At 40.7% G+C, this 25,815-nt stretch overlaps 1 protein-coding gene across 2 annotated transcripts in view; it reads right to left on the bottom strand.

The window, feature by feature from the left end:
- Positions 1-25,815, bottom strand: part of LOC135486310 (thyrotropin-releasing hormone receptor-like) — a 51,889-nt gene that overhangs the window by 818 nt on the left and 25,256 nt on the right. For both annotated transcript variants that reach the window (XM_064769010.1, XM_064769019.1), the window contains exons 2-3: positions 8,044-8,200; positions 1-4,932 (exon numbers count right to left, since the gene is read on the bottom strand). The exon at positions 1-4,932 is cut by the window's left edge and continues 818 nt beyond it. In XM_064769010.1, the coding sequence (XP_064625080.1) occupies positions 2,802-4,031 (1,230 nt within the window). In that variant the 5' untranslated portion in view covers positions 4,032-4,932; positions 8,044-8,200 and the 3' untranslated portion in view covers positions 1-2,801. The remainder of the gene's footprint in view (positions 4,933-8,043; positions 8,201-25,815) is intronic.

The following is a 25,815-nucleotide window of genomic DNA, read 5'->3' as shown; positions in this document are numbered from 1 at the left end:
ATGGGTTTTTAGGGGAAATCTGACGTTCAAAAATGTTGATTCGACAGAGGAAATTCGTCTGCTGATTCAGGATTTTATACCAACGCAGGCGGTCTTGCGTTGTGATACCAAGGACCGGTGTGACAGCGGATATAGTCCCCCTGGAGTCATAGTCCGGTAGCATTGTATTTGACCAATTAAGCAGCATGATCTATTGTACCGCTAACCCTAACCAAAACATTTAGCAATGCGGGCTATTGTTACACGGACTATCAGCCCTAGGACTACTATCCCTTGCACACCGGTGCCGCCAAATTCAGATATTCGCTGACCAAGGCCTTTTAGAACAGTTGATTATGTATATATGAAGTTTAGGCAACACGCACCGGGAAACTTAATAAAACATACGTTGTGATTCGCTCATCCTACATCCTGGCACCATTTGTGTTCAATATACTCTGCCTCTCGATATTTCAAAAAAAAATTGTATACGAGGTTCGAGTATCAAAAACCTTTATGCATTCCTACGACTGCATCGACGATGCATAATCTCAAACTTCTGTTTGTACCGGAAATTTCACATCTCGGGTTTCAGTTTTTTTGTAACTCGTACGTCGTTTATCGATAGGCGGTGTATATTGAAAACCCCTGGCTATATGAGGACGGAAATTTCACCAAATGTTACTTATAGAAACGCTCCGCATGAGCATGCATCCCATAATCTGGTGAATGTACGAGTAAAACTAATGAGCTGATTGAGAACAGTAGCTATCGGTATGAACAAAGGATGGAATATGCAACATGAGTGATAACATCATGGATGGCGAGTATTGGTGACGGAGGTGAATGAAATGAAGTAGATGTGGTCCCTTTGATCCAATGTGGCGATAGGTGAGAAGAATAATGATGAAGAACATGCATTACTTTGATAGGTATATGACCAGCTTATTCGACAAGAGCGTTTTCCGCTTTTGTCACCGCCGTGGCAAAACTGTACTTCGCTTCAGCAGGGATAAATCAACCACACTTCCTCTCCCACGAACTGCACAAAAGTGGGTGAGAATACCAAATACCCCTCAGGGGCCAAGGATAGTTTTGCTGTGGCGGTGACCGAAGTGGGGTACCACTCTCGACAAGTGGAACTAATCCTTAATTGCGCTGGTGCTGTATTCGAGATGCTGATGCAGTGCAATGCAGAGGAGGAAAATGAATGACTATGAAATGAGAAGTGAAGTGAAACGAATAAGGCGTATCATATGGAAGAATGTAGAATCGAACACACGACGGGGCAGGATCCATTATTATGACAAAAGCCCTTTCCTGCATGGTATATGATATAATGATAATATCTTAATCCACAAGACTCGGACATCGTTTAAAAAGGGAACGTTAGCGGTTCCTGTTTCTCAGAAATAAATGATCATGACGATGATTATGAAAGATAATGATGAATGAAATGATCCAGGATATTTGGTGATTTCGATGAATGGACGTGGGATGAAGATAATGTTGGCACAAGTAGGCTTGAATCCTAATGGAGGTGAATGGCTTTTGATGAAAACATCCTTTAAACATGTAAACAATAGATACATTTTTATTTCACCAATAAGTATCCATAACGCCAAAGGCCATACAGTTAAATTCATGACAGAACTTCAGAAATATTAAGCAGGAACCGTACATAGTGATTCGATGTACTTTCTTATTACTGACTTAACTGCAAGATGATGGTTTAAGACATCAAATTTTCAAGTACATATAGGTTACCCGAAGATATGAGATGTTTTAAGTTAGTCCGTAATCAAAATGAAATGAAAAAATGAAACGAATGGTAACACTGTATGTACATATAGAATACACAGGTACTTTTTCTTACACAACATGGTTATACACAGAATGAAATGAATGTTTTCTTTGTCAATTTACAGCGGCTCCCTGAAAATCAGCACCTTAATTAAGAAATTAGAAAGGCTACATGTTAGCGTCACGTTTAATACCGAGCCCGTTATTCCTCATCCCATTTCAGCAAATTCGATTGGTATCAAAAAATGAAATCCATGATACATCCAACTTCAAATGGTTATCGTGCCTGTCAGAAAATATCGAACTATCTTTCGCCCAAAGATATCCCATGAACTCGCTTAAATTTTACCATTGACCAAATTCATTTTTAACATAAACATATCCTTGTTATCTCGGACTAGAAGGAGAGATAAAGGGATCTGACATTTAAAGTATATCGGACTGGCATTGAACGCACTAACAGTTAGGAAATCTGAATACAAAAATCTGTCTGAATCCTTTCGACAATCCCAGAAACATTTGAATCCAGACCCGAGTATGGTTAAAACACCTCACGTCTTTGATATGGCAATTAGGCCAAACATTTCACCAAGACTGGCGGCTTGGTCCCAGGGGTGGCGTTAGGCTTCATCGCTCCCTCATCACTCATTAGCCAGTTCGACCGTAGGTATGTTGTTACCTGAATGACAAAGTTCTTGGTGTGAAATCTCAGCAATGCTTTACGGGAAAGTTCAGTGACCACATTAAGGAGAGTGTATCTTTGTTCGCCAATTAAGAAAGAAAGTAGTCCTTGATCAATGTAAACATGCATGGCAGGGAAGAGAGACGTTGCCCCCCCCCTCCATCCGGAAATACACCACTTGTGAAATTTAAAGGAGGATTCAATTTTCTCATGGCCAAAGTAATCGATCTTTCGGGTTCATGTACAATGTCAAACACACGAGTTTGATAAATCTTTCTTTTTAAAAACGAAGGAACACTATCTTTCCAGTTGCAATTTATGAAGTATAATATTCACATCATACGGGTGCAGGTATTGAATTGTTTCTTGAACGTGATGAGCTACTTCTAGAGAATCTAGTTTCTAATTCTAGCAAATTTGTATTTGAACCTTGCATTGTAATCGTAGTCTTTGTACTGAGAAGTGTGAGTTCTTTTTGGGGCGTACCCTTCGGACTAGCACCACAGATTTTGTCACGGAGGTCCTGGCGGAACTTTTGACTTGACAAACAGTAAATATAGAAGTTAATTGCTGGGTTAATGTAGAGAGACTTCTCACACAGACTGAATATCAAAACCCGGGTTTTCCTCCAGTATTCGTCATCCTCCGACGGTTTAAACGCGACCACAATCCGATCAACAGCATATGGTAAGCTGCAGACCAGAAACAGACAGGAAACCACCAAAAGCATGATGGTTAAATGTTGATCGCGCGTCCCTGCCGATGTGTTACTTTGGCACAGTTGTTTACGAATTTCGCGATTTTTCACAATTTCGCGAATAATGAGGATATTTAGGATTAAAACTATAAAAAACGGGAGGAAGATCGAAACAACCACGTCAAATATGTTATATACGTCATTCAGGTTGGAAGGTATGTCTAAAACGCACATCAAAGTGTTGCATTCCGGAACGAAAATCGGTACCGCAGTCCACAAGCAGAATATACTGGTAAAGGTGAAGAATATTAAGACTGAAGAGAAAAGTATTTTAGCTCGTCTAACTGTACAGATTGATTGCGCTTTGAATACAAAACAAACTGCTACCATCCTGTCTACCGTCATTAGCACTAACGTCCAGTTGGACCACTCAAAGCCAGCATATGCAGTGAAAAGGAAAATCTTGCAAAGGATATTTTGGTTGATGTAGGTCGGGAAATTCTGAACCACGAACATGCAAATGGTTGGTACTAAGAGGAGGTGCGTATCACAGGCGGCTAATGCGAGCATGAAGAACCCTATAGATTTGTCTCTGTAACGAGACATGACCAATATGCTCAGGATGTTACCCGGTACCCCCAGGATCACTAGAATTGGGGGTAAATACAACTGCATGTACTCTGTACTGGAATGAAGGAAGTGAATACGTTGGTCCCCTATGAGGCTGTCGTGACAATGACCCTCATGGTCAGATTCGTTGCTGTACGCCGTCCCCGCCGCTGTGGCATTATTCCGAAGGACTATTTCAATATTGCGCGGGTTTGAGGTTGACCAGGGGCCCTCCGCATGTTTGTACACAATATACGACATCTTCCATTGACTACACTCCTTTCATATCCGGTCTACCATCTCGCGTGATCCAAAAGCTCCCGGCAATCCAACCCAATCAAACAGCCAGCCATCGCAAGATGGCAAACACGATAGCAAATACAAGCTATTGGCACAACCGTTCCGCTGTCGTTTTTCTGAGAGAGATTAGTAGCGCCGTAGAGTAATTTATTTCTGGGTCGGTTTGAACAAATATTTCAGGATTGTATTCACTTAAGATACAATTGCTTATTTCAAGTTCTGGAAAACAAAAACTTCTACTTTTTAGTCACTTTACATATGGTGATAACAAAGATATTCCTTGATCAGAATTCTTAAGTTGATTTTTCACGGTCACTTCTGGTAATCCTTGCTGTTTGTTCGCCGTAGCTCTACACGTATTTCGTGTCGTTGCGCTATCAAATAAGCACTCCTTTAATAGCTCATACACCCTATCACTTAACGCTGTGTCGATTCCTATATCACCGTACCACGAATGGTCACTGCTAATTCCTCTTCTCAATCAACCATTCCACACCTTTGAGTAAGTTAAACCAATCTTCACAGAATATAGCACGAAGTTGATATTTCACGCACTCACTGCATTTTGACTTGTTGTTCTCCTAGAAATAATGATCACCCATTGCCTTATAATATTCTCGGTGCATAATAAATCCACTAATTCCGTGTTTCGCGCCAGCGATTCCTGGCGTTACATTCGTTCCATGATATAAATCCTGTTCTTCAAATTTGCATGAATGGCTTTTTCACCGCTGAGAGCAATCAGATTAACACAGTTTCTCCTAAAAACACGTATCTTCTGCAATGTACGCAATCTCACGTTTCTGATAGACTAATAGGTATTATGATCATACCTTTTTGTCCCTGGTTCGGGCGTTTTCTCCTGAAAAAATAGAAAGAATACACGTATGAATTCAGATAAAAACATGTTCAGCAATAAAGGTTTCGCCAAGTGTTCAATTATTACTCCTTTAATGATTCTCAACATCGAAGCAACCGCCAACACAGGAATTGTGCATCATTTGCGACTCCAACTCCGACTTCAAATTTGAGAGTGAATTTTAAGCGGCCTGACGACAAATTCAGTCAACTGAACTTCGTACTAGTGTATATACATTCACGCTTATGCAAAACGAATGTCATGTTTTCAAAAATGCATATGTTCTGGGCGACGGCACACAATAATTATAAAACGTTACAATGGTGTTATCCACCTGTATACGCTTCATCAATTATTACGAAATCAAAACAAAAGGCCAAGCTGTGATATGACGTCATGACCACTGGATGAAAGTACATGTATTTGTCAAAATAATGCTTTTTAACACTTTTCGTTACCATTTTTCATGAAGCGAACTACATACGTTTCGAGCCGTTTCAATACCTCAGTGAGCAGTCGATACAGTTATGCTTCAGTTCGCTCCACGTCTCATTTTGAGTGAAACCAGTAGTGACATTGCCAAGCTTATTAAATAGATATTTAAAGGTTTCGCAAGCGGATCAAAAGACGTTGGACTGGACTATTGATCGGAATTCCATTAAAGTTACATTAAAAATGGTTTCAATTCATGTTTCGGCAGTCGCATTATTTGTAACCAAATGATAAAATTAATTCGCGATCTCGAAGTCGGCCATGAAAGGTTTCTCTCTATGATACTTGGTAATGTAAACCAGGAAAATGATACGATTAGGAAGCACTCGTCAGTATCATTCAGAGATAGAGGGCAATCTTGTCAACCAACCCATAATCCTGTTTATACGTTCATGGCATTGAACTGTAGGGGTTTTTCGCAAAGCCCCTAGAACGCCAATGCAAACACATGAACGTTATATCTATCGGTTTACCCGGTCAGCTCATGATGTGGAACAATGAGATGATGCGTTTACGTGGGCGTTTCAGGGGGAGGGGGTGGGGGTGGGGGGGGGGGGGGGTTACGATGTCTCATAATCATTACAAGGGCTACTAACCACAATATTTTGGAGATGCCATTAAAGATGTTTTACTGATTCCACATCATTTACCCGACATTCGTCCAGGTACTCTGTACAGAATGTAAGACTGGGTAGAAGAGTTAGGACCTGATTCCAGTACAGCGGGGAACCCTCCCCGCCGTCACAGGGCTGGCCTTGTCGTCAGCTGCAATTCCCGAGCGAACAACATACCCATCGAGGTAATGAAACGCCTGTGAAAACCGGGAGGTTAACCGCGTTTAGCCGCTGTTTCTCGCTAAAGTGGAAACTCTACAATAATTGTGCTGTAACCAAAGAGGGTTTTCCAGCTCCATCACAATCGTCTACATCTCATTTGACAATTCTACGTGAGTGCATCCTATATCCAATCACTTGGTTACGAATAAGCAGCCTCATCAAACCAACTTGCAAAACTTATATTGAATTGGCACGGAGGTGAATCAAGGCTTAGAGAGACGTAAATAAATGCTCAGATTTGATTTGGGGAATTCGAAAAATGGTTTCAATCATATTGACATCTATCAAAAATACTGGGTTAAGGACATTTATCAGAAATCGGATTATGGGTGTATGGTTGAACTATACAGTTTCATACTCTGTGTCATGTAAAAAAAATGAATGTAGCGGTCTAAAAAAAATTTTTTTGATTAACATTCAAAGTGATAGTCACATTGATCAAATCTATAACCAAATTGCCTAACAACAATCGAATCTGAAAGAGTTTGAGTCAATGTTCACCAAGTCGTGAAGAAAGGCTTGGATTGCCATTAACTCGGATATTGATCGCCAATACTGATTCTCTGAGATGGGATGGATCACTTCTTGTGATCTTAATGGATGGGCTGGGGTGATGGCCTGAGTCACCCAGCGGTCAACCGTGACCCGGCATGATTTCAGCGGCGTGAGTATCTGCTGAGGGATAGTAACCCGTGATCGGAAAGTGGTACATAACGCGTAATAAACTTATACATTGAATCAAATTACATTGTACGCCCGCTAGCCGCCACATTTCGTGGGCGTTGTAATTTCGCAAATAACATGGACTCAAAAATATCAAAATACGTTGTTATCAGAAACCCTTTTATAAACCCACTCTCATAATCAGTCGACATAAACATCTGGATTTTTAAGAATTTCGTAAATCAGAAAAATACAGAACCATGACAATTTTACTTGTTCACTACTATTAGTACATATTCGAGCCAACCTTGAAAGTAAGTTGTTGAGATCACTGGGTGAACCTGCCGACTCTCCAGACCACTGTAACCAATATCACCACGACCGAAACATATCCTGATAAATTTGAACGACATCTGAATGTGATGGTGTTCTTTAACACATAAAGAGATGGCATTTAAAGGGTAAGCACAATAACAATTTCAAGTTGTCTTTTATTCTTCAACCACCAAAAACAATGGGGTAATATGCTTTTTATTTCAGCAAACTACTCAACTAACTTTGATCTTCCTTAATAAAGTGTACCACAAGAGGTCATTGTGCTTTGCCTTAAAGAAAAATATGCCAGCTGTATTGTGGGGTTTCCAATCAAGACAGCAGATGAGGCAGCGCCAAGCAAATCAATGTTGAATAAGACTTGAGGAAAAAGGTCAGATTATTTGTAGATTATTTGTATTGATTCCCCATCTGACCGTAATCTGATTGAGAGGGAGACTTAAGCAAAATGGATGAGCAGGGGATAAGTGGATCAGACGCGAGGCTCGGGTCAACCGTGGCACTGAATATCTCAATCAGAATCTGAAAGTGAACGCGGACTATCTCTCTTTCGGTTTGTTCGCTGTGTTTGTATTGTTCACTTCTGCGGCCTTCGAACATGTTTGTTTGAGGAAATCAGGGATTGATTCTGAGGAAATCCGGAGTTCTTCTCCGGGCCTAACACAAACTTGTGTAAGACTACGACGTGATGAAGACTATAGTCTTTATCACGTATAGAAAAACGTCTTCAAATTATTTTCTTCAAAATAACTGATCTAAGACAAAAGTTACACAAGACATGCATACTTACACGCAGTGTTGATATTCTTCAGTCAAATGCTATCGTATTCCGGAAATTCAACCCACTTCCGAGGAATGTGTTGAGGTTTCCCCGAATGGTATGACCAAAGCTACACTAAACGCATTCCTTATTTGTCACTGTCACCATTTTTTTCTCATCCGCCGATCTGTAAAATAAATTGTAATTGATTTCGATTAAATATCAATTTGTCAAATTGCCGGATCAGACAGGACGAATATTATTTGAATAAAAAATCAAAAATTGCCAGTCATCTTGCGGATAACGAAATGTCTAGCGGTTTTTCCCAGCCTCCTTGCGAATGACCGGAACTATTTACATCGACGTCGTTCTGTCCCTACTTGAATTGGCCGACCGGCATTGTAGTCTGAATGTGGTGAATTACCTCATCCTCGGAACTACAATACTTTTTCTGGCTTTTTTATTCCAAAAATTCAAAAACGTCATGTTGCAGCATAAGTCTATGTCCGAAAAAAATTCTATTGAAACTGCCGATTAAAACTGTTAAAACAGTTTTAATCGGCTCAAAATGGGGATGAATATTAATTAAACAGGGTTACATTAGAGCATTTGCTTCAGATGTTTCCAGAAACTTGTTAGACGATACATGTATAGGTACCAGAACAGGCAGAATGGGATGCAAAATTAAAGGGAAGACGAGCCCTAGAAGTACGGATGCCGCGTATTACCGCTGTGCATCTCTATATAAAAAAGCGCATCAATCACTTCGCAACCACTTGAAGACGTGTCGAAATGCTACCCCATTCCCAATGATTAGATCCATCCAATCCGGGATGAAATTTATTTGAATTGCTCCATTTAGGTTTGTTGATACATCTGTGGTTATGTCATGGCGGATTGGAATAGATCATGGATACTAGCCATGCCCGGGTTATAGGCGTCAGTTCCGTTAGAAGGATAGAATTTCAAATACTGTACAAGATATTTGATTGACCACGCTTTCTAACGATACCTGATTGTTTGCTTCTCAGAATTCTAGACTCAAAATTTCTCTCTCCTCTTTTCGCTATTGTATGTGAACGTGTCTAAAACACGAATAATTAAGAGGCAAGGATGCCATTCAGAGGATCCATTTCTGAATCAGTGGCGTATAATCTTATACATTCCGATATAGGCAACACATGATATATAATTATATACTTGTATATGACATTCTGGTTATTCAACCGAATATGTTGCCGGATACTTTTATCGAATTTCGTTAACCTTTGGCGGTGGGAAGTGACGAAGAATCCTTAATGAACTGGAAACATCGACTTGTGAATGCAACATCTGGTCCTCCTCACCCATCAAGTCACCAGTTAACACTCAGTCGATTCCCTGAGTTCATTCAGGCTGATGGAATTTAATTTCATGGTCCTCGTCAGCCACTAGTTTGAAATGCGTGAGGATCATCAACCTTGACCTTCAACTTTCATTCAGCATCAGTAAAACCACATTTACCTGATGAAAAAATAATTCATTGAAATTAGTTCATCGGCCAGAAAACTGGTGAGGCATTGGAAAACCATCACCTTTAGGGGTAAATCCTCACCCCGCCGCTTTCAACTTCTATGCTTTTTTTCTACGATAATTGTCGTAGAACTGCACATTGCTACCTTCTCATCCCTCAGTTTTTCGGTCGATGCCCAAACTTCGTCTTCCGAGTCCAGTTTGATACCAGGTATATGCGTCCTTATAGATTGTAGTGATTTGTGATTGTCCTGGCTCGATCTTATCAAGAACATTGATTGCATTTGGCGTGCGACTGGGCGCTCTCCGACCTTAGAACAATCACAGAAAGAACTGAGAGGTGAATCATAAGGCCAATTACCATGCCGAGTCTCACTTCAAGAGTGGCGTATTGCCTTCTGACGGACATAAATGAAAACCTGTTTAGAGATACAGCAGCCCAAATGAATCAAGAACTAATTGTGTTACCCGACAACCCCTCGAGGAGGAGTACATCCCCCAACATGCTCTGAGTAGAGTAACCAAAACCAGTGAAGTAAGATTAACTTCTCTCCATCTCATCGCGAATACCTTGATTGAATTAGTGTGGCTGGACGTACATGTTTGGTGACACTGATGAAACAGTCGGACAAGACACGGGAACCTTCTTTGTGAAGGGTATAGACCAAACTAGTGAGGTAATACAACAATATCTTGAATAGCCACGGAACCTATTCTCATTATTTCTTCGCATGTCAAAACTGTACTCTCCCTAGACAAAGGCCCTTACAGGCTTGACGCAGCATTTCACCAACCACGGTTGTCCAATCGTGCGTTACAAAGTATTCTTATCCATAGTACCGGACCTAATCATCAACAAAATGTTGATATTTTTCATCTCAATCTCTCATACATTATTGATTCTAATCGATTCCCAGGAACAAATTGATCTACAGGTCAAGTTCTTTCTTGTTATTTCGTTCAAGAAAATCGGCAACATCGACATATTCTTATCTAGCACAACACCAACTGCGATAAACTTTCTGTACAGTTTCTCTTGTTTGTAAATTTCTGTTTATCAATATGTGTTTGTGGAAACCCCTAATATACTTAGCACGCGTTGCCTAAGTTAATAAACTCAATTGATAATATCTTGTAATGGTGTTGAAGGTGTACTCCTTCAGGGGATTGGATACCTCCTCAATCCAATGCATGTTCTCCTCCGTGGGGAATAAGATAATCAGTTAGAAGTTGGCACTTCACGGCTGAATGCGGCGACGTATTCCTCCAACTACCGCAGTTGCAGAATATCCATGAACAGCCACAGTCACAATATCCATGAACAGTGTTCTGAAATCGGCTTGGATTTCAAAGTAATCCTTGTACCTTATGTCACTGTTTGTGGGGTCATACATGTTAAAAAAAGAACAATTGATGTTGACCATCGATATCACTTTCCAGAGAGATGAAGTTCACTCGGCTCCCAACCCGAATCCGAAGTCCAATCGTGCAAGCAATGAGTGTCTGTCATCTCGGCGCGAATCAATCGACAATCATGAGTAACTTTCTCCTTCCGTAATTAAATCAGTGGAGCTGTTTACATGACTCTTGTGTTGGTTGAAACAACACCACAATACCACAATAACACACGGCCTTGTATGCAAATTCAATCAAACAATAGCACATAGTGTGGTATACAAAATAGACTAAACCAATACCAATACCAATACCAAGACGTAATATTGTTACCAATACCTTCCAGTGGAATTGCTCTCCTCCCACGCTCCCCGTAATCCCTGTCATCTTCGCTACCACAGCAATATAATTATTTCTTCACTTTGACCCAGATCATATTATCAGCATATCAATGTCGTCAGCGATGATAATGTAAAGGGTACAGGAAAAATTGGTAAAAAAACATTATGATATTCTAAACCATATTTGAACATGTTTAGCGCAGATAATGGAACATGCCGCCTCAACGTCGTAGAACAAAATAAATGGCAAAACCTTTTGCAAAGCTCTCTCTTTGCGAATGTTTCGATTCTGTCTTGTTAAAAATTGATTTTTTTCTCTCTTATCTATCTGAAAATGGCCTAATAGATTTGTTTCAGTGTTTTTGAGGGCAGATATAAAATGCAAAACACCTGTTAAACGCTTCTTTACCTTGCGTCACTCTTCTTGACACTCTCCTTTGCGGTTGTCATACATTAGCTTCGTCAAGCTCGAATTACCTAGTTTTTTGATAAAGTGAAACGGGTTAATGGCTGGCAGCGGTAAATCTTGGTAGGGATATCCTTTGCCACTGCAGGTGCAAGTAGACGTCAAATACTCTTTTCATCACCAGTACTTACATGAAGTTTTAGCAAGCTTTCTCGCAGGTTCGCAAAAGAGCTACGAACGACGAAGTAAGAAGAACGGAAATGTATTTCAGCGCCAATTGTTTATAAAATCGTTCCCGATTCCAGTTAAAAACTGAGTATAAAAGATGATTGGGGCATAACCATAGTGGCACGCATAAAACGCTCATCCCGCCTTGGAGGAGGAATACTCGCGAGTGAAAATCACCTCCAAGTGCAGAGCGAAGGAGAAGACGAAGATTAAGAAGGTTAATTATTCCACAGTGACCGGATAAAACTAACGTGTCCTTGCCCAAGGGTCACATCAGTTGTCATTTTGGAATTGTCGCACTGTCATATCGGGATTGCAGAATGATTAACGACATTTTTGTATCGTGTCATCTTGGTTCTATTCTACATATGCATGAAGCCACAGTATGTCTTCTTCAAACGGAAATAATGGTTGAAAATAATGATGTTTGATGTTATTGGAAACCCCGAGATGCATTTGCATATAGATGTTTCGGTCAAAATCAAGATCCTATGGAACTGATTTGGCCCGAAGTAAAGATCCTTGTTTATTACTTTTCGAGACATAATTGTCGTTCCTACAAAGGAAATGTGGCGGGGTTACGTTTGAAGATGACCATCGATAATGCGTTGAAGCAGAAAATGGTAGTGACTGCTAAGCAAGACAAATTTGACCTTAATGCAAATAGAAATACATGTATTGAACAAAGGAAAGCCTAACATGTCGAAAGCTTATCAGTAACTGTAGTGTTCGTAACGTAAAAAAATTCCGAAAAAAATCCGTGATAATGGTCTGTAAGACTCTACCACCGCGTCACTTGGTGCGATCGATTCGAAGGACATCAAAAGCATCAACCAAAGATTAAGATAGGTCTAGTTACAGAATGAAAAGATGCGCCCAGGCTGTATATCAAACTCTTTGCGACCTTCAACTTACAATCAGGTTACAACAACACTCTGATTAGATCGAAGGGTAAGTACGATCACTCGTTCTTGGGCTGGGTGATTGTGATGTGTCACCATTAGATTTCAAGCTCTGCCATGATAGATTCGAATGACAATCACCACTCACTGACAGAGGTAGTCGTATGAAATATACGTTTGTACCAATTTTCGGTAAAAGTACTTGCGTAATTGATGTCCGGCAATTACTAATAATCACCACACAAGGACTCCTTCTATAAGAGAAGCGCGGTGGCGTGAAAGTGCGTCCGGTCGACTTGTGATCGGAAGGTCACGAGTTCGAGGCCAGTGCCACTTGGTACATTCATAGGCCTGATATTGCCAAGTGCCAGTACAATATGAGCGGTTCTTGATGTCTGGAGAAAGGTTTCTGGATTTGGCTGGGGAATGAATGTAAAATTGAAAGCGCTCTGAGGCCGTACAATTGTAGGCTCTACCGCTTTTCTATTTCATTTTTCCCTTCAATATTAAGTTACCAAGTAATTCAAAGAAAAAAAGAATAGCTTGGCACCCAATTCCCATCACCTATTTGTGGCATGGACGACAAAATAGCGACGTGGTCTTGCACAGTCAATTTGCCACTAACACCTCACAGTAAAAGAATTGATGACCACTTTTTGATTTATATGTTGGCAATAAAAGCGAATTAATGCAGTTTGGACGCTTCGGTCATCTGGTTCTGTCCTTATCAGCTGTGAGCAGTAGGTTACCATTATCAAAAGCGACACTTTCGACATTACTTTCGACTTCATCTTACCCGTTTCTGGTAATGTTATCTTGTGTTGATACCTATGAGCAAAGATATGCAAATAATAGTAAATTGCTCTGTACATTGGCGGGCAATAATTGGAATTCAGAATACCAACGAAACCAAGCGGTTAGTCAAAAACGTTCAGAGGGACGATAGAACTGTCAATTGTATCAATCATCTTCCGGGGAGTTTCATCTTGATCCTCAATGTATGGACATTGCTCTGCTTCCAGACAACTGGCGGAGTCTACGGAGGCAATACCGCTGGAAGTTCAGTATATTCAGCCAATTATATTTATAATATCCACGTCTGCCTTAACACAGATTGGAATTCAGTCATGAGTTATCCAAAACAAATATGATAGCTTAGGCCAAGCTTCCAAATTCGTTCGAGCTTACAAAAAAGCAGATGGCAGACGTGCAATGTCACGTGATCTGTGACGTCATGAATACATAACTTGTAAATCGTCCTGAGCTTTTGATCTTTCCTAACGTTGGCGTCATATTCTTTATACCCATCACAGAATAATCGTATTGAATGAATGGAACGCATCCTGATTGTAGGGATAGACAACCAGATGCCTCTGTCAGCCTCCTGTCATACCTTTCTCAGATTAGCATCGGCTGCTTGGGTACACCACTGACTGATGATGTTGGGTCAGACAATGCAACCTTCGTGCCATAAATACACAGTAATCATCCGACTAATCTTGCTTTTTATCTACAGGCTAAATAGTCTGTGATTCGATTGATAAATGACAATACAAGGCATAGGCCAAGCTGCAGTTATATCATTATGACGTACCTACCTCTACGGACGGACGATCGATTAAGGAAGTCGATGGATTCGTACCCGATACTACCTCGCAGAGGAGTTGCAGTAGGGTCAACAAAGGTTACTGATCTATCCACCGCCGACGTCCAAACTGCCAGAAATTCAATCACCCACTTCTTTGATATGGGTTAAGCCAATCATGCTGAAGCCTTTCGTTTGGTCGGATCTGACAAGCAGACGACACAACGCGGGAAACGGTTTCAAAGTGTACATTGTACTATGATCTGGTAGCGTTGAATTTTGTCGTTTAACGGTTCCTGGTTTGCGAAATCCGCTTCAGAATTGTGTTTCATAATGCAAAGAGATTCTTTGGTATTTTCATCACAACAAATCTCTCTTGAGTGAAAATTCTCATTCAACAGCGAGAATATCTCACTTTATTGGCTTCTTTATCATCAAATCTACGTGCGCTGGTACATTGTATCAAAAACGTAGCATTCAGAATGAAGATAGTGAACAGAAGCCTAGAATACGCCAGGGATACGAGCCTTTTTAATGCAACCACGAATCCGCCATGTGCGCAAAATGAAAAGAAAGCTACCCAGATAACTGTTGCAGGTTCGTAGGCATGCTATTCGTCATGTACCATCTTATTGCGTAGCTAACATATCTATTTTTACAGTGACACGCAAGTTCGAATTTTTGCCTTTGGGAAAAAATCAGAGATTCCAATATATTTTGTAATTTGACTCATTCTGTTTAGGCATGTTTCCAGTGATACTTCCTTCGGAACATGAAATGCATTTTAAAAACCTTTATTTAGTATACACAGACATTGTCACATCTGTTTTCTTTTGCGGTGAAAAACGCATAAGTCATGTCAGGTTTTGAAAAATGTTCTTTTTCTGTGAACGCAGCTTCATGTTGTTATGCCTGAAGGAGAAAACGTAGTCTGTGTCAGTACATTCGGCATGCAGTGACAGATCCCAATGCATTCTGCCATTTGACTGCCGACTTTGACAAACAAGCTGTCGATGAAAGCCTTTCCAACGGCACATATTTGCCAATGAATACTCGTCGTGATATCTTATTCACCGACAACGAACTACTAGAAGAATCTGAGGATTTCTTATGTTATTACCTGGTTGGTAAAGTCATTTTAGGCCTACGCCGTTCGTTAAAAAATTTAAATCTGTAATTCAAGTAGAAAATTTCCAATTGCGCAAATATACGTACAGAATATAATGTCAACAACGCCATGTATACCAAGTTTCAGCAATGATTTGCATACATGCTAATTGCATTAGGCATTTTGCATCATTGCATTTCTATTTTCCTAAGCCAACGGTAAAAACGAACGGCGTACCCCTTTGAAACTAACTTTTTGTAACATTTCATGTATCATTTCTGAGAGAATCAAAGTCAAACCAACGCTTAAAAAAACACTCATTCTGTTTGCAAGACGCCACAGTCGTCTCGTGTGTCCAAAAACTCATGCAGCAGCCAAATCTTATCGCCTTGATCCCTAATCATGCACATGAGATAAAAACCAGCCCGCAGAAGATATGATCAGCGTCCGCTATAAATTGGTCCAGATGAGACAGCGACTTTTTCAATACATCACAAAATGTCCGAGACACGAAGTAAAAGAAGTACCCAGCTAATCAGAAAGCCGAGAGATTCAGTGGGCATGTCAGCTGAGGCCATCGGATTAAGTAAAACACTGTGTAAATCTCAGGGATTTACCAATAAAAATCACAGTGAAATCAATTCATCAACGTAACCAAGGATACGTAATTTGGATTTCCAAGGCATCTGTTTAAGATTAGGTCACACCATCGGCCCAAGCTGAAACTCACTAGTTTGTCAAGTCAGTCGATAACTGAACAAGGTGCAATATCTTAAAAGGTACAAAACTATAAGGAAGCGATGGATGAAAGCAATGAATCGATTGTTCCAACATTCACAGAGGCGGCGCACTGAATGTATTGAACACCTTTTTAAAAATAACTTCAGGCAGCTAGAGATTTGTCAACACAGAGGAAAAAATATTGGAGTTTGAGTAATATTTTCGATCAACGGTCCTTGGTGGGATGAGACCTCTTGAACCAGACGTTCGCCAGAGACCAGTGGTCGAAAATGTCAGCAAAGGTAAAATATTTTCCTCTGTTGTGCCAAAATATATTTCAGTCAACTGGATCAACACGATACAAACTGTGATATTGATGACATCTGCTTCATTTTCAACAGTATTAAGGTAGCATTAGAGTAACATTGATATTTGAATCAGCCAAAACAAGAGCGAGAGGAAATGTAAAGCACCACGCCAATGATTGATTGGGTCTGCCTCCTTCTATGGTAAAACTATGATCAAAAGAGTGGAAAGCACTCCACTGTCTCAAGGACAGTACTCAGGTAAAACTGAAGGGTCATATATTGAATAACTTGACAAGGCCAAGGACAGTGAACAAATGTTCTGAGGACTTGACCTTCGCCTTATCATCCGATTCAAAGGGTAAAAGTAGGGCAAGCTTATTCTCGCCCACTGAATGGTATCATCTTCAAAAGTCTCGCCTGTTCAAAGGTTGCATGATTCAATACACAAACCATAAATGGTGGCATTAGAGGGGGTCACTGGGGGGTGCATCCTTAAGAACCTTGATATCACTTGGCATCCAGAAAACCTAGCTTAGCACGTTCAATAGGATAGCACCTAAAGAGGGAAGGTTTCTTTTGAAATACAAGCAGGTATCGATCAATGGTGGATGTGACCTGCCTCATCTTAAGATTTCTATAGGGAAAACGCGGCAAAAAGATTGAAATGAAGAAGCACTCTGACTAAACGGCAATGCCAATATTGCGAGATTCTGGTACCTCAGGGTGCTTAGTGCGCTTGACGGAACACCAGGACAGAAATAGCGGCAAAGTGGCTTGGCGGACGTCCATGTATTTCATAGTCCGTGACCATTGGGCCGTGTTCTGGTGTCCGAAAGGTAGAGTGCGCCTGATGGAGCAATGACAAGCCAAGTAGCGTTCCAAGGACATTTCGCGTCGGTCAACATTGCGTGAATGAATCCTACATTTTACAGCTGAAAGTGCGAGATTTCCTCCTTCTTCTGATCATTTGACCTGCCATCTTTTCTCTACTAGTATTTTTAACCATATCAAACTATACCATTTGAAAAGCCGGAATAAGACAAACTTGAACATATCACATCTTTATTTCGCCAAATGAACAAATAAAATCAATCATACCGTATCATTTATGAGGATTTGATGAGGTGATACTCCGCGAACATTCAACTATGATGTAACTAATACAATATCCTGCCTGGCGTTCTCAATACGTCATAACACGCACTTCTCACATCAGCTCAATTACAGAATCATTCTCAAAGTTCCGACCCAATCTGATTTGAATCTATCACTGGTTCAGAATGAATAAATAGTACACTTCGATACAGTCCATTCGTAAAATATTTTGTCCGCGGGTTTGGGGCTCTGAAGCACGAAATACATGTATATACTAGTTGGAGTTATTTTCAAAAAGATTATTTCTGTGTATTCCTCTTTCACATTTTGTACATGAGTAAAAAAATCGATTTCATCAAAATTGGTCGAGAAAAAAACCGTACCGAGCGGAAGATGCGACATGCAAAGCCCAATACGGACATTTTTCCTGCGACGCCACCTTTAGCGACAATTCTCTGTTCATCTGCTTAAAATATAATGAGAAAACAACACCAAATAATATCACATAACCCAACGTCTGTACGCTGATTATCAGAATCCTTCGAATTCTGAAATGGTGGTATAAAGTGACCAGGGAGTGTCTGGAGCAAGACGAATGGTTCAAATTAGTTAAATTGTAGAGAAATAACGTGATACAAGAGAGAAAACGTGACCAGAATGATATTTCAGACGGTATCCTGAGACGTTTCTAATGGTATCAATAGCACGTGACAAATAGAGTGTATCACGTGATAGACGGAGTTTCTTATGGTTAATGGATCACTAGTGCCATTGGGTTCAACTTCTGACAGATGGTCTTATAATTTGCATGACAGTGAACAACATTCGCTAGTGGATTGAACTCCAAGTGAAACGTCAATAAGTTGTTATTTCGAGCGCAGACATCACTCTTCTTTTTTATCATTTGTTACAGATGTATGTCGATTGATGAGCTAAGTGACTGCCTTCATCCATTTTTTTTTCATCCTCAAAGCCATCCATACTTGATCAACGACATTCGCGTCACGGAGCGCTAGTGACTAACTAACATTCAACTCAGTTGTAAAAGGGTCTTTTAGTCATGGTAGTAAAACGAACAGCACATATTTAGTCACCAGCAAGTTTTGAGCCACAGGGTCAGTGTTGGCAGCATGTCACCTCATATTGACTAAAGGGACAGATGGTATCGTTACAAACAGGCCACAACGTTTGATATGAACCTTAAGTATTGGCAGTAGGATCAGTATATACAATGAGTTTGCAGACTATTAGCAACTCTGCGTAAAGCCAACTATGAATAATCGAAGCTTTTACTTAGCTGATGACGAGGGCTTTGATGGATTTGAATCAGCGCCACGATCGGTAGAAATTGGAACAAAATTTCCAGATTGATTTGTAATGATGTAATGATGCATTCCTCTTACGAAAATGGCTAGAAAAGCATTGTATGCAGCCATGCTTTCGTTTTTAGCTCGACATTCTTCGCTTTTGTATCTTGCCTTCCTTTTTTTGGTATCCCCATGCCGAAGTGTCAACAGAAATACGGCACCGCGGGTAGATATTTTTCATCAGTTGATGCGCGGCTGCGGCTCTGTAAACATGTTTTCGGCAGATGGTCCACATCACTTGATACATTGTGGCTTTGAGTTGTTTGCTTAGCTAATATCCTACGTGTGTGATGGTTTATAGTGTTGTCGCTTTTGTAATATAAAACAAAACGGGACTTTCGATGGCTGTTCAAGAAGGTTTTCGGCTGTGCAGAGATGCCATGCTAAATACTATATGAATACTATGCACATTTACTTTGTTCACATCGTCCCCAGCGAGATGTAAACATCAGTCTTAATTATGTAATAAAGATTCCAAACATGACCTTTATCGATTAAATAAATCAAAATATTGTAGTACAATAAGATAAGAAGAAAATTCCCGACCGTTTGTTTGTTTAGCTAATATCCTACGTGTGTGATGGTTTATTGACGGTATGGTGTTCTTGCATAGTTTTACCATTCCACCTACTCCATACACGCCCCCATCTTTTTACTCCATCATTAATCTCTTTAGCAGCAGAGTTACTATATCATAAGCTCGATTAGTCTGCAGCGACCTCAATGCTATTGCCATCATTGAGATGCTTGGTGTTTGTTTTTGTTTTTTATTTGACTTTCTGCTACGTTTGCAACGAATGCGATGATATACTGATGTAATTCGTTTTAAAGCAACGTGGCAATGCTTATCAGCAACCTCGAGTAGTACGCTGACAGACAGAATGTAATCTGCCTCAGTGGGCATGCCGTTCCTCCTGCTCCATTCATCCCCGTCTTTTTGCTCCTTCATTAATCTCTCTAGCAGCAGACGATCAGTTGAGCTACCGTCCTTCGCTTGATTAATTTGTGGGAGCCTGCGTCTCGAATTTCATTGCCATTATTTAGACGTTAGGTGCTGGTGTACTACTGTAATTGGGTTCACAGTTTCACGCAGTGCTTAATACAATTTTATTTGCGTTTACTAGCACATGTCGTTTAACATTATGTTTTGGTTCCGTAAAAATGTGACACTGACTGTATTTCGAGGGGAGGGAACTAAAATACACCATTCTATTCTCCTTTTAAACAAAAATGTCTGCTATTTTCACTCTCTTCATGTTGCAGCAGTTTTCTCACATTGATGCAAGACATTCTTGTGATCTGATTGCATTCAACCAATTTCATAACGATAACGTTTTTGCTAATCACACATACCAAGGAGTAAAAATAACAGTCGTCCTTTGTCACAGGCGATTGTGATTTCAACACTTAAACATATAGCAAACATTGACCAATAAATTAAATTAAAACCCACATTTCCGTGACAATGATATAAATTGCAAAAGGATTTATAGCATTACGAGCAGCGTTTATCGTATTTATCGGGTTGTTTTTAAACACTTCGGTAATGGACGAGCTGAGTATACCAATCATTGCTCCATCGAATCACGTGACTTCAATTCCACATTTCAATTTCTTACTAACGTAAGTGACCTTGCTTGGAGCTTGTTCGGTTCAGTTACATTCTCTAATGGACTATCAGAATAAAAAGTGCGCATGAATCGGGAAAGTAAGCTATGGGCATGAACTAAAGGCTTCCACGGACTTAAAGGCTCACTTAGATACATGTACGCCTATTAACTGCTGTTTTTCGATAGCTGCCATCAACTGTATTGTGAAAAGCTCCGGTCTTATGGTTTCCTTTGTGATGGGGCGGCGGGGGGGATCGTTTTGCTGTAGGAAACGTGAGCTAATGTATGAATTGAACCAGCGCGATCATCAACATTTCTTGATGTCACGATTTGATACATTTACACTACAGCTCTCACCGAAGGTGGTATTTAGTTTAAAGGTCAACCAAGGTAGTTTAATTTATAGATTGAGCGATGTAGAAAGCTTTCCAATGTAATCAGGTTATAAAAAACATCCAAGATCATGAGATATCTGTTTTGGATAAACACCATGTGCCACAAAATAATTTTAGTTTAACACAAGGCATAATATCCAAATGCCTGCACCCGCCACAGCGTATGAGCGTATGAGGAGTCTGACTTTTATCCTGCTACTTTTGTGACGTGATTTTTTGTCATGATGTTAGGAGACTGGCGATTACGATAGCTGAAGTTGGCTATGTACCACTCTACCTATTTCATCCATGGAATCAGATACATCAGCACTTAGGGAGACATATTCATGATCAGTATTGCCAAGAGCTCTTTGCAAGGGAGTATGCTTTTGTTGTTCCGTCAAATCCTGGTATATCATTGATAATCGGCGAGTCGAAAGTATGAGACCTGTATGTCGTTTTAGATGCCTTTATACCGCGGGGGCTATACATGGCCCCTCTCACATGCATTCTCTCCCCGCGGTCACCTAATTTCCTCGTCAAGACAGACGAGTCAATAACTCAAGGATTGGCGGACAATTAGGGGGAAGTCACCTGACCTACAGGCACAATTCGGGTGACATCTTGCCGAATGATTTGGGTAGTGATTGATGCTGTGTAGGATTTCTCTTCTTCAGATCAGCTAGCATGCAAATAATACCTCGGATATATTTATGGCTTTGATGTATCAAGATACACAAGGCGGCCCTGCAGCCGGACATGAGTAGTATGGCTTCCAAATGTTCAGAAAATTGTTTGTTATTTACGTGTCTCAAAGTAAATTCCACTTTCTGAGATAAACACGCGTCCTGCGTGTCAGAAGCAAGGAACTTTATTGCAATATGATACAATAGTGATAGTTATTGCAGCTATTTGTTCTAATATTCTTTTCAAAATATTCCACCCTCAATGGACAAACAAGACGCTGGCATATACAAGAACATGTATCGCAGTAACGCCAGAAATCATCCACATTCCGATTTTTAACCTCAGTCTCAACGCCATCATCATTCAATGAACACCGTCTTCTTCTCAGAACACCAGTGAAAGTAACCCATTAGTAATCATCTCTAGTATCCGCACTTCCTTACCTCAACGTTATTGAGGCCGTATGTCTACGATTTTTACAACTAATAGATTCCTCAGACGGCGCCTCAAAATCCCACCAGCTCGTGAACACAAAACGCTGCTTAGTACCCTAAAACCAAAATGTTAATACCACCTAAAGAAGACTTTGATTTTCTAGGAAGGCAAGAAAAACCCTAGAATCATCAGTAGGTCTTGTTCTTCACCACGTCTTCAGGGTAGCGTGGTGTCAAAATTACCCTGTAAATTATGTGGTCCATCCATTGGTGTGTTTCATTATAAGCGTGATTGCGGTCAGGTTCTCAGGCTTTAGTCAAATCGGCACAGATGTGAAGAGCGAAATAGCTCGATTGGGCGACAACTTCTATTCGTGGATTCTAGCCTGACAGTTTATTAGCTGAACATAATAATAACCGCCCCCCACACCGGTACCCGATTGGCCTAACGCTAAAAGTGGCAGAAGCGACTCGTGTACCTTGGCAAAAATTCCACCATAAAAAACTCGGACAAAAAGCGTAGGAAGGGTATAATGTTTCCAATAAGAGATGAGCAACGGTGTTGTTATATCTGATGTTTCTTTGCCCCAAACCAATGGGACAAACTTTTGATTTGCCATATCGCATTGCGCTTCAAGCAAAAAACGCAATCGATGGAAACCTTTCCCGATTCCGTAGCACATTGCAATATGTCAGGATGTTTGGCGAGGCGGCATTGCGGGGGTAGTACTTGACACCAGACCTATAGACAATAAAACACGATATTTTGGGGCCGCAATTAAATTGACAATATCTAGTTGCATTTTTGTCACAACCCACGTATGTATTTTTGGGGCTGGGCTTGGCTAAAAGTATGTTGGATCAACATGAATGAAGCCCGAGCTAAAGATATATCCCCCTTAAACTTTCACCAGACAACTCGTGATTTCAAACGGCGGATACGCCGCGTTGAATCTATAGACAACAAAGGAAATTTGGTTGTATCATTATCATATACATTGTACTGAATTGTTGGCATGATTGGATGACGCGCGTAGAATCCATCAGATAACGTTGACATTTTACCAGGATGGTTGAGCGCGAGTGCTATAGCATATTCTTATAGCATATTCATACTGACATGGGCTGGCGATTAGGCAATATTGTTGTTTTCAAACACTTTTTTTGGTCGAAACTGTCATCATAATTTGCTTATAAGCACGATGATAAAACTGTTGAGACTATTTAAAGACCAGACTACCTATTATTGCCCGACTGCTGATAAAAATGTCTATGGATGTGGTCAGTCGCGGGAAATCGCCTTTGGTAGGTTTCAACTCAATGCGCTTGCCGTTCCCCACCGTCGGCTTTTACATGTATGCATCACCGACGGTTAAGAAACCGAACCAACCAGAAAAGCTTTTGCACGGCGATTATACATGCGATTTTGCTTGAGTCGCACATGGCATGCGTAATCGCCGACCCAAACCCTTTGTTTGAGTGTTTAGCGCAGTATGGTGTAAAATAGCAACGCCTTGTCGCGTATGTTCTCGCAATCGCAACAAGTTGAAAACTCCCTTACCGGCTAATCGCAATCGCAATCGCAATGACTGAACAGAATGATGGTTTATTTCCAAGTAGGTGATGTCACTACCAATATCTAAAGAGAATCGTGTTTGTTTTCCAATCTATTTTGCGAATTCCATGCTACATGTGTTCATCTGTTTTCGTGCAAACGCCACTCAAAAGGGGCAATCTCTCCGATGATTAGTCTCTTGGCAATTCTCTCCCTTTGTTTTCTTATTCTGAGAAAACTTAGTGCTTCAGTGCAATTGGTTTCAGGCTAATTTTCTTGTTGACTTAGTGTCAGTTTGAAGTCAGTTTGAAACTTCTTGATACAAACCTTTTGTAGTGTGTTTTACACCTCCACAATGGCCAAAGCCTCTGGCCATGTATCATTTACTTAAATTAGGAACAATTTTAGCAACAAAAATGCACCAAGTAACCCTCACATTCACTTGTTCTTCGAAACTTTGGTGCTTGAGGCTCGAGAAATCTTTGATGTGCCTATCAAAATAGCCCTCCTGGTAAGACTCCTCATTCAGAATATGGACGATTTTGCCAGACGTGTCTTTCCAGGGATTGCATCCCAGCGGTTTTCAATCCTACGGCAGGAGTATGCCTGAATGACTCTCGGTAAATGGTACTTGAGCATGGTGATCAGTTAATGAGAAACCACCAACACCATTACTAACTACATGTATATGTAATCTCCATCATGACCCTCAACGTATTGACATCGCTCAGCTTCAATTCAATTAAGACAACGCGCGTCAATAAAGTCTGGGCGGAGGCTGCGGTGGCAATACCGCTGGAAGTTCAGTATGATCTATCTCCTATCTCTGAGTGTTCTGGGTGTTCACTTGGAGCTAACGAAGTGGTGGTCAGCACTTTCTTCTACGTTTAACGATCCCAACTATAATCCATCATAAGAATCAAGAGAGGGCTGTTTACGTTACAGCACGCCGGACAACCACGACGGAGATCAGACATATTTCTCGAATGAGGTCAAGAGTTACACCTTTGAATGCTTTTGATGTCTTGTAGCTGACATTGGCGCCAGATCATGTGGGTTGTTCAAGTCACAACACGCCAGACAACCATCAGGGAGATCGGACAGATCTCTCGATTAAGGAAAGGGGCGACTACCTTGGACCTCTGAGATGGCTTATAACTGCCGTGAATGCCATCAAAGGATGTCAGACTGTCACAAGGGAGATCGAACACGTTTCTCCATTATAGACCGGAGCTTTGCTCTGGGATTTCTGAGAAGCCTTGCAACTGACATCGGGGCCATAGAGTGAGCGCCGTACTACCAGGAATATCGGACACATGTCTATATTATAGGCTGATCGCCACGCCCTAAGTGAACATGAGAGTTATATTTTTCCAAGTAAAAAAGTTTTGGGTGTGTAGTCTGATATCTGATTTTGTGGCGCTGTTGACAACTAGAAATGTCAAGTTGCAGGAGTGAGTAAGTGAGTGCGTGAGTGAGTGAGCCGATATCAACAACAGCGTATGTATACATGTAGTTTATCATCCGACGTCGGAGCTGAGAGTATTTTGCTAACGTCACTACGCGTCAAATACATCTACCACCAAGGATATTACATTAGGCTAACAGCACGGCCATTTATTACCGCCCCGACCATTACCTGTCCGAATAATTAGTAATAGTGGCGATCTGATGGGTTGGACAATGAGTGGCTGAATAAGTGGCTTGTTCTCGTAAAGATGTATTTGGTTACAAACACTTATGTTGGCTAATGGCTCACAAGTCCAGGCTCTCATCGCACGGTATGTATCGGGATCACTGCCGTGCAGACGTCACCAGACCAGTTCAGCATCAGCAGTTATGACGTACTATCACCTATCTTTCCTCAATGTGATGCGATGAATGCTGTTCAAAATAGACCGTTACATGAATCTATTTAGCTTTGACGAACATGATAGTCACTATCGATCAATTTGCTTGTGGCGTACTATTACCTATCTTTCCTCAATACGACGCCATGATTTCTGTTTAAAATTATACCTTTATATGTTATAATCTATTTTAGCTTTGACCAACCTGAGAAGTCACCATTGATCGACTTCGCTTAGTAAGTTTGGCATGACCGACTTCACCATCGACCAAGTTTCTTGGTTCATGTTTGTCTTCGAATTAAGACCTTTGCCGTATCAGAAGCAA

Source organism: Lineus longissimus, chromosome 1 (genome assembly GCF_910592395.1).
Source record: "Lineus longissimus chromosome 1, tnLinLong1.2, whole genome shotgun sequence".
Lineage (NCBI taxonomy): Eukaryota > Metazoa > Nemertea > Pilidiophora > Heteronemertea > Lineidae > Lineus > Lineus longissimus.
The sequence above is the reverse complement of the archived record's forward strand: the minus strand, read 5'-3'. Positions and strand labels throughout refer to the sequence as shown.